The sequence below is a fragment of the Phytophthora parasitica genome (assembly GCF_000247585.1).
Source record: "Phytophthora parasitica INRA-310 unplaced genomic scaffold supercont2.19, whole genome shotgun sequence".
Taxonomy (NCBI): Eukaryota; Oomycota; class Peronosporomycetes; order Peronosporales; family Peronosporaceae; genus Phytophthora; species Phytophthora nicotianae.
The window spans coordinates 451,280-461,798 of NW_008649005.1; the positions used below are offsets into that span (position 1 = coordinate 451,280).

Below are 10,519 nucleotides of genomic sequence, written 5' to 3' on the forward strand. Positions count from 1 at the left end.
TACTGTACCACTTTTAAACTTGGTAGCAGTGTTATTCCATTATCGATTGCTACTTCTATTTATTACTTTCTCCAGTATAAACCTCAACGGCTAGTATGAACTCCAATGTGCTGTGCAGCATCTTCAGCATTTCTTAGCCCGCGGCGGAGCGCTCAGCGAGAGCTGATGGAGATCGGCGGAAAGCGACATGCAATCAAGGCTACTGCTGCGACAGCAGTGATATGAACCATTGTTAAGGGAGCCCGCCGTCTCGAAGCCCGGCCGTCGCCCGTGAGCCCGTCGCTTCGTGGTGAAACAGCGAAAACGTTAGTCGCTGAACGTTCGCAGCCATCTCTTCCTCCGACGACAGCATCGCAACAATTCCATGCAGTTCTACCGCGAAGACTATCGCAGCGTGCTGGCTGTCCTCGAAGAAGGCACGAATAGGTCGGACCCGTATGCTGTCCGCCGAGCATGCGCCGAGTTCAGGCGGTTGGTTCTGCACCGCAACGCTGTGCGGCACACCATGGTGGAAGAGGGACGGCTACTGCCTATGCTCGTGGAGATTGTGACGATTCATGTGCAAGAAGAACAAGGAGCGGTGGTGTCGGACTGCTGCCGCTTTTTCCAGCGCCTCATATCGCACAAACGTAAAGCGCGCGACACGATAGGTGTTCGAATCTCTTTGGGTTGTTGACCTGCCTTGTTGCTGTCGATGCATCAGGACCCACGGAACTTGATATCCAATCCAAAATTACGGAGGCTGGCGCTGTTGGTCTCATGATCAAAGGCCTTCAGGCTCACCCCCAGGCGCGGCAGCTGTACATCGAGGTCTGTACATTGGTAGCACTATTGTGTTTTGACACGATAGCTGCTCCTCATGGTACGCCAATCACTTAAATGACCTTCTTTCAACCCAATCATGGTGGAGTTGACTCTTGGCATTGTTTCTCAGCCGATAACCAGGCAGCCATCGCAGACGCAGGGCTAGTTACTGCCATTTGCGAGCGTTTGGACTGTGCTGATCTCTCTGAACACGAGGCAGCAGCAGGCTGTACCGCTATTTCAGCACTCGTCTATGAGAACGGTATGATTTTGCCGCTGATCTCAGAAATTCAAACTGATTGCTCGCTCTTCGATGTGTCGTGTATTCAGACGCCAATGGTGTGTTTGTGATCCACACTTTCCGTATCTTGTCCAGACTCTCCACGCTACTGAACACACTCGCAGAGTCGTTGCGTGTTGTCAGCTGTGTCTTTCAGACGCTTTTCCAGCTCATCACTACGGAGCGTACGTCACATTCCAGTTACATTGGGAGGCAAAACCGATCGCTCATTGTATCTTTTTCTGCGAATCGAAAGCTGGTCTGTCCGATGATGTGGTCGATGCTGGGGTGCTGCAGCTAGCGGTTGAGTTGCTAGACAATAGTTCTCTCATGCAAAACTACCGCGGTGCAGCGAGTTTCATGGTGCATTGGAACATCACCAAGTTCTTGGAAATTTGCATTCGCGAGAATGGTAAGGACGCTGTGAGGGCTTCCTCGTTCCTCAGTGACACTACTACCTCTTTGGATGCTGTAGATGTTGCAAAGGAGACGTTTTGCAATTGTGCGGGCCCTGGGGTAGTCGTTAGTGCAATGATCCGCCGCAGACAAGAGCCTCGACACGCTGATAGTGTCGATCCGTGGGCCTTACAGTACATCACGTGCATGTTGCTTTGTCGAGTCGTGACGGTCACCGGAGACCTGGCAGGTGCAGGAATCGATTCCTCCTCTTAGAGATATTTTCCTAGGAAACTAACGCGTCCAATTGATTCTAGAGGTCGACAAGACTCGAGCGAAGCAGCTCGTGCAGTCGAGTGCACATCAATTGGCGCTGGACATTCTGCGCAGCGTGGATGTCGCTCAAATTGCGGACACTGGCAAAGCCAATCGCAAAAGCTTCTGGGCAGGCGTCGAACAAGCAGTAAAATTACTGGAGCTCATCGCCGCAGTCGGTACGCAGTCCATCATTCCTCACACTCCAGGCAGCAAGGCTCACTTGTTTCCACCCAATTACAGAGTCGAATCGCGTGCCCCTGACCCGTCTCGGTGCATCTCGCCAAGTCAAACTGATCTACAACAACCCCGAGGTGGCCACACAACCAGGTCTCTTGCTGCTCTGTGAGTGCGCCGTCGCCAACATCGAGGGCACATGACGCACCTCAAGCTTCAACATCAAAATTCAAATTCAAAATTTAAATGTCCCAATACAAATTTCTCACTATCCCTCTATCGTGATAATTGATTCCGCATCCAACCATGCAGTCTCTGGGCCCGCGCTGGTCGCTCAAGGAGCTGCGCACGTTCTACATCCTGCTCAAGGCGCACGGGCGGCAGTGGGATAAGCTCGTTGAGCGTCTGCCGCTTCGATCCGAGGCTATGGTGCGTGCCTTATTCGACATGCACCGCGGGTACTTGTCACTGCCTGAGGCGTCAGCCGAGGGCTTCTGCGCTATCATGATGGACCGCTACGAGACGCAGGGCGAGATGCAGCAGCACACGACCTGTACATCAGCCAATAAGAGTCTTGATGTGGATGGAGACGTCATCATGGATGTCAAACAGGAGACCGGAGACGGACAGGAACCTGTGGCTCGGAGCAGGAAGAAACGGAGGCTGGAGAAGCTCCTGGCCACGGATCAGTTGGCTACACTTCATATCCAGACCAAGAGAGAAGAGGAGAGAGAAGAGAGGAAACAACAGAAGCGAGGAGGGAGAAAGAGTACCCGACCTAAGAAGGGTAGAGCCTGGCTGCCTCGGAAGGATGAGACTGATGATACTGGGCTGGGGAATCTTCATGGAGCGAGGTTCGATTTGCCCTGGTATCACTGGTTTTACTCGTATATCGACGTGGACTTCTTTCGACACAACGAGTTCATTGAATGTCTCGGTGGCATGGGGCTCGGAAAGGTAGGCTTGATGATTGAATGGAGGGAGACTTTGCATCCTGATGAGGAGTGTGAGGTGTGGATAGATTACTGCAGCAGCACGGCCGATCTGGTCGTCCGTGCGGGCGTCTATGGGGCGTCCAAGACGCCTCAGCCCCTTGTTCTTTTCTCAAGAGAAGGAGAAACTCGAGTCGTATCGCGCAGTGAAACGCCAACTTGATCCTGCGCAATTGGTAAGTGCAGAGAGGAATGGATATATCGGGTGGGTTAATTGCTGACGTGCTTGTGCTGCTGCTTGTGTGTGGTACTAGCCAAATGACAGGAGATGGCCGTACCGATGCCCCACTCCATTGCGCCTTGGGACTCCGGTGATAAGTACATATTGCAGTGTTTCCTGGTTTGTCGTGCTGTAGACAAAAAAACTTACACGTCCTTATTGTGCTTGATTTAATAGTATGGGTGGAATCGGAGCGGCGTTTTCGACTGGCAACAGTTGCTGCACTTCGAATGACGGAATGCACCTGCCAGGTGTTTTTCTGCGGCAGTATTTCCCGGATAGAGTCTGTGCCATTTCGTTTGGAGAGTGTGATGGTGTTGGATTTCCCTCCGTGGTCAAGGCGGAGTGAAACCAGCAACGTAGAGTCAAAACTAGCTGCAACCACGCTACTTCGACGTGAAAATGGCGTCCGTGGGAATGTTTCATCACTTTCTACACAGAAAGCTTCTGGTGCAGTTGGCGATCGGTATCGTGAAGAGAAGATTCGCGTCGTACTGACCGTGAAGAGTCTATTGCAACGCAAGGAGAAGATCATTTCAGCTCTATCGACCTTGAACGAGCGCGTCGCTGAGCAGCAAATGCGTCTACATGAGAAGAATGCTATGAAGTCCAGTCTGTGGACAACTCCGACGGCATTCTCATCCGCAGCAGTGAAGGATCTGGTGTGGAGTGACCCACGCGAGAAAGATCAATTGCGGAAGCAGCACTCCTGGCTTGCTGCGAATCTGGAAGCTACCAACACGCATTTGAAGGCTGCTTTGCTGAATCTCCAGTCTTTTTCAGCTAGCAACCCTCCTGAGGCAAGAGGCTCCGTTATGGCTCCTGGTTACTCTCCGGATACACTGGCGTTGAGCTCTGATTCTAGCACTTTGCCGACCGAGACGTTACCAGAGGATCAAATGCGCTGGGCCATCGATTTCTTGGCTGCGAGTCAGCAAAAAGCGACTGCCGTGGTTGCAGAGTCTGTACTGCAAGTCGTCAACGATGACAAAGAATTGGGAAGCCAAAGCACTCCAGCTAGCGAAGTGCAGCTCGGAAGTGTGTTGCCGGAGACGATGCAGCTCGTCGCCAATTGTGTCACCTTGATGAGCGTTCTCCACCGTCACGTCGCGGCTTCACCTGATGTACCCGCTGCTGTCACGCAGACGCTCGTGGAACGTGTGCTCGAGTTGCTCAAACCCAATGATGAGGCTAACATGGATCTCTACGCCGAGCTCCGTTCAGCCGCAGAGGCCACACAGGCCCAAATGGCAGTGCTGGCTGCAACGGCTGAAGCTGATTAATACTCGCAAGATGTTCCTGGTATTGTGCGTGTATTCGTACGATTAACAAAATTCAACTTCTACTCCTGGAGCTGCTTCTTGTCGGCAGTCGAGATCATGGGCGAGCGCAGTGTGGAATTGCGTGGCAAGTTCAGCAGCGAACTCCAGCCACTGCGGCCAGCAGAGTGCTTGTAACCGTAGCTGAAGTAGAAGACCACACTAGCTGCCAACCAAGCGATGCTGGCGTAAATGCCCGTGTAGTTGATCTGCGCAGCCAGGTAGAAGTTGGCCAGCACTGAAATCGTGGGGATGAAAGGCACGAATGGAGATGCAAAGCAGTCGGCTCCTGGATTATCCTGAGGACATTTGAAGTACATGGCGAAACACGCGATGATCGTGACCACGAGGAAGATAATTCCCAAGACGAGACACCACACGTGACCTTCGTTCGAGTAGCCGATCTGGTAGAAGAAAGCTGCTAGCCACGCTGAGCCCACCATGAGACCAATGAGCTTGGGCGCCAGAGAAGGTGATTGCCGACGCATGCGGATCATAAGCAGCGACGAGTTGGTCATGTTGAAGGACAGAAGAATACCGAAGCTCACGACGTCCCATAGAGTATTGAAGGGCACGAGGAAGGCGACAACGGTGAACAAGACGCCAGTGATGAGTGTGTTCTGGAACAAATTGCCGTTCTCGTCGACCTTAGCGAAGATGCGAGGCATCAGACCATCGCACGACAGAGCGTAGTTCAAGCGCGGTTGGGCCAGGAAACTCACTAGTACCACCAATGGCATAGTGCACGTCTCACCGGCACGGACGATCTGAGCAGCCCAGTTCTGACCGGCGTAGTCGAACCCAGCGCCAAAGCTCGTCGCCTTATCATACGGAACCAGGCCGGACAAAGCTAGTGAAGCGAAAGACGACAGGAACATGATCCCGAAGACGGTGCCGATGACAGCCAGTGGCATAGTCTTCTTGGGGTTCTTGGCCTCTGCAGCCAGACAACACACCTCATCGAAACCAACGTATCCGAAGAAAGCTGACGATGCTCCAGTGATGATTCCTTGGGCTCCGAAAGCCATTGCACCGTCAACACTTTGACGATCAGGAACAAACGGCGAAAGATTATCGACGTCAATGTAGGCGAACCCAGCGACGATGATGAAGAGCACCACGAAGACTTTGACCGTCGTGAAGATGTTGATGAACCACTTGCTGAAGCGAATACCCAAGAGAAGCACAGCGACGCACAGTGCCATCAACACAGCACCCAGCAGATTCGTGTAGTCCTCGTTCATCCATTGGTAAGAGTGTGTCGGATGTTCCTCTTCCAGCCACTCCTGCACTTTGGTGGCCCAACTGCGAGCCACACCAGATCCAGAGACACCGTATTCGAGCGAGACCAACCAAGCTGCGACCACGGCCGGTAGCTCACCAAGAGCGTAGAACGAGTACGCGTAGGTACTACCTGACGACGGCACTTGAGTCACCATTTCCATGTAGGCCAGAGCGTTGATGCTGCACACGATACCGGCGATGATCCAGCTCACAAAGGCAGCAGGACCCGCAGTGCCGCTGATAATCTCGCCAGTCGTGGAGAAGATGCCGCTGCCCACACTGGCAGAAATACCGATACACAGGAGATCGAACAAGTTCATCTGACGTGGGAGTTCCTCAGCTGCCTCCTCAGCTTTGATCACCTGCAGCGGCTTGGTGCGCAGGATGTTTTCCATGAACGTCGGTTTGTGCTCCATGGTCAATGTCTTGACTGAACAGTTCGAATTGAGGGCCTGGAAGAGCTTCTGTGTCTCGTGTCTGGAGCGTGAATACGGCGGCTCTGATGCGAATCGAGGAATGACACGAAAGTCGGAGGCCAAGACGTAGCGGCTGCACCAGTCGCTAAACCAGCCAACGGACCTTCGTCCGGCTCTGACAAGCAGCTCGTTTTGCACGATCAAGATACCACTTGTCTTTACCTTTCGGTTTGTATGTACATATTGTAATTTGCAGCTGGAGGAACCCTACAAGGGTGAGACGCTCGCATTGAAGCAATGCAAGTTGGCTTTTCAGAATCGGGCCAGTCGCGCACAGCGTTGGGATGAACAGGACGCGTCTTTGATCACCGCATGTCTACCAAGAGAAAGGCTTTGGTGGTCATGTGGGCTGCTCACAGTACACCGACAACACCAGCTTGAACGCTCCGTTACCGCGATCTGCAATGCTGCATTTACACCAACACTTGCACAGATAGAAATATCCGTGCCTTGGTGGCAGCGATCCTCACTTTTGCCAGGATAGAATGTAAACGAAGGACGGTGATGTACATGTACCGGAACATGCTGCTCAAGTGGTATTAATTAATAACGTGGTGGAGCATCCCTGTGGCCCGCGGAATGCTCGTTGGGGTGAAACACTCGTTGGGGCGAACCACTCGCAACGAAATCGCTTCGTTGCTGATTACACATGGGGTGAACTCGGGCGTGGGATTCGATGCCGCCCTCCTCAACGAAATCTCAATCCTGGTGATCTGGGAAGCTTTGCCCATTTCGATAGGAGACTGGTTTCGTAATGGAGATTTCCAGGCTGAAATCTGCAGATTGTAGACGAACCGTAGACGAATGGAGATGTGATGCTAAACATTTTCACCACTTGGACAGAACAGTAGTGTGCAGCTTAGATGTCTTCTCAAGATAAACTTTGCATTCTTCTTATCTGACATTGAACATTGTTGCTGCCTAATTGTCAATAATGACAGCGCCAACCAACTATATGTACGACGGAGCGTCGAAACCATTGTCGAGATCATAGCTTTTGGCGCAAATGAAGCACCTCCGGTGCAAACTCGCCGAAAACCTCTCAAGTTGAGAGGTTTTCGGCGAGACTTGAGACTCAAGTCTTCGGCTTCGGTGGTGAGTCTGTGCACAGCTCATCCATTTGGGAGATTGGATGAGTTTTGCGTTTGGCGGTGCCGTCGTCGATTCGGTCCGATCCGGATCTCTATCACACAAGCTCAACAACAAGGTGCAACGTTTGTCGCCAAAGTGGATTACATTGTGGTAAAGTTTAACACGGCAGCTGCAAGCTAACGGCTTTGGCTATATTCTGCGAGTATCTTCTCCGCTTCATGATAGCGGCGGTTCTGCTGCTCCAGCTCCGCATTCCTGACCTGCTCCGTTGCTAGCGCCGTCTCAAGCTCGGTGATCCTCTGCTGGTGCTCCTGAATTGTCTTCATTGTGTCGCTGTGACCCTCGACTTCTTCCACTGCTGCAGGGGTTTTCAATCTCGGCTCCGTTTCCAATAGAAGATCGTGACGGAGGTGCAAGTTTGCCACCTCTAGCTCCAAAATCTCAACGCGCAGTTGAAGAGATCCACCAACACTCTCAGCGTTCGAACTGCTTTCATCCTGCTCTGAAGCAGCACTCACGTGTTCATGTTCATTAGCAGCACTCGGTTGCTCCAGGTCATTGAGAACCGCTGCTTGCTGTAGCTGGCGCTCCACGCGATACACTTGCAGCAGCTCTGCGTCTGGTGTGATGTCGCGGCTAAATGCACGATCTCGCACGGCGCTCAAGTGTGCGTCCTCGATCTCGCAGAGATCAAAAGCCGCCAGCAGTTCGCTGAGATCGTGCACTTGCGCTCGCAACGCAGCGTTTTCCCGTTGACACAGCGCATCACAAGTCGATGCTGTCTGTACAAACTCCATAAAGCGCTGACGCTGTGGCAATTGAGCTCCAGGTGATCGCGCGGGATCCATCGACGTGGTATGGGTGACTTAGTTTTGACAATTGCCGTCTTTCTCACCAGAGGATACTGAATACCAGACGGACAATAGTGTTAACCTATGTGTGGTAGTATATGTGTATTTCTCTTTAATGGATCTACTCTTGGAGCTGCTTCTTGTTGGGAGAAATCATAGGCGAACGCAGCGAGGATTCGCGCGGTAGGCTCATTAATGCACTCCATCCGGTACGACCAGCGGAGTGTTTGTAGCCGTAGCAGAAGTAGAAAACCACGCTAGCTGCCAGCCACGCGAAGCTCGTGTAGATGCCCGTGTAGCTGAGTTGAGCAGCCAAGTAGAAGTTTGCCAGCACTGCAACGGTAGGAAGGAACGGCACAAGAGGAGCCGTGAAGTTGTCACCGTTCTGCAGCGCCTGCGGGCACTTGAAATACATCGCCAAGCACGAGGCGATCGTGACCACGAGGAAGATAATACTCAAAACGATACACCACACGTGGCCCTCGTTCGAATAGCCGATTTGATACAAGAAGGCCGCTAAACAAGCGGACGCCACCATGACGGTAATGAGTCTGGGCGCCAATCTGGGTGAGTCCTCGCGCATTCGCACCATAAGCAGCGACGCCATGGACATGTTGAAGGAGAGCAGCATTCCGAAGCTCACGATGTCCCAGAGCGTATCAAACGGCACCACGAAGGCCACAGCAGTGAAGAAAGCGCCCGAGATGAGCGTGTTCTCGAACAAGTTGCCCTTCTCGTCCACCTTGGAGAAAATGCGCGGCATTAGACCATCACAGGACAACGCGTAGTTCAGACGTGGCTGGGCAAGAAAGCACACAAGCACCACCACGGGCATAGTACACGTTTCACCAGCACGCACGATCTGAGCGGCCCAGTGTTGACCCTGGTATTGAAATCCCGAGCCAAAGCTGGCCGCGTCCAGATACGGGATCATACCGGACAGCGCCAACGACGCAAAAGCCGATAGGAACATGGTGCCTGTCACCACGCCAATCACAGCTAACGGCATGATCTTCTTGGGGTTTCTAGCCTCAGCAGCGAGACAGCACACCTCGTCGAAGCCGGCGTATCCGAAGAAGGCCGACGACGCACCAGTGATAACACCCTGAACGCCGAACGCCATCGAGCCGTCCACCTCTTGACGTGGAGGGACGAAGGGTGAAAGGTTACTGGAATCTGTTAGACAGAAGCCGGCGATGATGATGAAGAGCACCACGGCCACCTTGATAGTGGTAATGGTGTTGACGAACCACTTCCCGAAGCGTAGACCCACAAGCAGAACGCACACACAGAGCGCCATCAACACAGCACCGAGTAGATTCGTGTAGTCCTCGTTAAGCCATTGATAGGAGTGCTCCGGGTGCTCCTCCACCAGCCATTCCTGCACCTTGGTGGCCCAGCTTCGGGCCACACCCGAACCGGAGATGCCGTACTCGAGCGTTAGCAGCCACGCAGCAATCACTGCCGGTAGTTCACCGAGAGCGTGGAACGAGTAGGCGTAAGTACTTCCTGACGACGGGATGCGCGTCACCAGCTCCATGAAGGCGAGTGCATTGATGCAGCACACCACACCGGCGATGATCCAGCTAATGAACGCTGCTGGGCCTGCTGTGCTGCTGATGATCTCGCCGGCAGTGGAGAAGATTCCGCTGCCCACTGTGCTTCCAATGCCAATGCAAAGGAGATCAAACAGGGACAAGTGGCGTGGAAGCTGCTCGGCTGTCTCTTCGGCGTGGATGACACTCAAGGGCTTGAGACGAAGCACATTCTCCATGAACGTGGGCTCACGCTCCATCCTGGACTGGCTGGAGGGTTGGACTTGGCTTGAACGCGACTCGCTTGAGTCCACTGAGTGTCCCCACGACGCCTTCGACAGAGAATTGTTGAGTGACTTGAGACGCGTCGAGGGCGCTTGGGGTTTTTCATGAAGCGGGTGGTGCTGGGAAGGATCGAGTGGAGTCTGGCCCTTTCATGGCGAGCGTGTCACGCACGCGCATTGGCGGCGAAGCGATTATTAGGCAACACGTCGTTTTTATACAAAGAGACTCGGGTCAAGTGCCGGGCGGCAATTTCTTCTGGCGCTGGGGCGACGACTTTTGTACATGATCAAGATTGACTTTCGGCATTGCAAAGCTGCCTGCCCACTGTCTGTCTGTCAGAGGTTGTGACTCAACAGAGGCATGCGGCTGATCTTAAAATGATGTTCATACATCACCCTCCTCAAAGTGATCAAAAATAGATTATTCTTATTTACAGGAAGAGCAATAACTGGAGGGCTCCCTTAACAGCATTGTCCTCAAGTCTGTGGAGTAG

General features: G+C 53.0%; 6 protein-coding genes across 6 annotated transcripts; 2 read left to right on the top strand and 4 right to left on the bottom strand.

Moving 5' to 3' along the window:
- Nucleotides 1–364: 364 nt before the first annotated feature.
- PPTG_10305 (hypothetical protein) lies at nucleotides 365–2,175 on the top strand (the record flags this gene model as incomplete). The annotated part of the gene is made up of 8 exons (XM_008904973.1): nucleotides 365–629; nucleotides 704–862; nucleotides 935–1,066; nucleotides 1,135–1,269; nucleotides 1,341–1,496; nucleotides 1,560–1,730; nucleotides 1,798–1,974; nucleotides 2,039–2,175. The coding sequence occupies 8 exons, from the start codon at nucleotides 365–367 to the stop codon at nucleotides 2,173–2,175; spliced, it is 1,332 nt and encodes a 443-aa protein (XP_008903221.1).
- Nucleotides 2,176–3,414: 1,239 nt separating this feature from the next.
- PPTG_10306 (hypothetical protein) lies at nucleotides 3,415–4,467 on the top strand (the record flags this gene model as incomplete). The annotated part of the gene is made up of 1 exon (XM_008904974.1): nucleotides 3,415–4,467. One exon carries the CDS (start codon nucleotides 3,415–3,417, stop codon nucleotides 4,465–4,467), a length of 1,053 nt encoding a protein of 350 aa, XP_008903222.1.
- On the bottom strand, nucleotides 4,442–6,294 carry PPTG_10307 (hypothetical protein). Its single transcript, XM_008904975.1, has one exon. The coding sequence runs from the start codon at nucleotides 6,201–6,203 to the stop codon at nucleotides 4,527–4,529; it is 1,677 nt and encodes a 558-aa protein (XP_008903223.1). The 5' UTR covers nucleotides 6,204–6,294; the 3' UTR covers nucleotides 4,442–4,526.
- Nucleotides 6,295–6,802: 508 nt separating this feature from the next.
- Nucleotides 6,803–7,146, bottom strand: PPTG_22583 (hypothetical protein; the record flags this gene model as incomplete). Its single annotated transcript, XM_008905184.1, has 1 exon — nucleotides 6,803–7,146. Exon 1 carries the CDS (start codon nucleotides 6,992–6,994, stop codon nucleotides 6,803–6,805), a length of 192 nt encoding a protein of 63 aa, XP_008903432.1. The 5' UTR covers nucleotides 6,995–7,146.
- A 332-nt stretch (nucleotides 7,147–7,478) lies between these two features.
- PPTG_10308 (hypothetical protein) lies at nucleotides 7,479–8,263 on the bottom strand. The gene has a single exon (XM_008904976.1). It carries the CDS (start codon nucleotides 8,201–8,203, stop codon nucleotides 7,532–7,534), a length of 672 nt encoding a protein of 223 aa, XP_008903224.1. The 5' UTR covers nucleotides 8,204–8,263; the 3' UTR covers nucleotides 7,479–7,531.
- Nucleotides 8,264–8,278: 15 nt separating this feature from the next.
- Nucleotides 8,279–10,361, bottom strand: PPTG_10309 (hypothetical protein). Its single transcript, XM_008904977.1, has one exon. It carries the CDS (start codon nucleotides 9,999–10,001, stop codon nucleotides 8,328–8,330), a length of 1,674 nt encoding a protein of 557 aa, XP_008903225.1. The 5' UTR covers nucleotides 10,002–10,361; the 3' UTR covers nucleotides 8,279–8,327.
- Between the last annotated feature and the right edge of the window lie 158 nt (nucleotides 10,362–10,519).

Bases quoted from the DNA above. Each gene is read 5' to 3' on its own strand.
- PPTG_10307 (XM_008904975.1), bottom strand. From the start codon at position 6,203: ATGGAGCACAAACCGACGTTCATGGAAAACATCCTGCGCACCAAGCCG.
- PPTG_10308 (XM_008904976.1), bottom strand. From the start codon at position 8,203: ATGGATCCCGCGCGATCACCTGGAGCTCAATTGCCACAGCGTCAGCGC.
- PPTG_10309 (XM_008904977.1), bottom strand. From the start codon at position 10,001: ATGGAGCGTGAGCCCACGTTCATGGAGAATGTGCTTCGTCTCAAGCCC.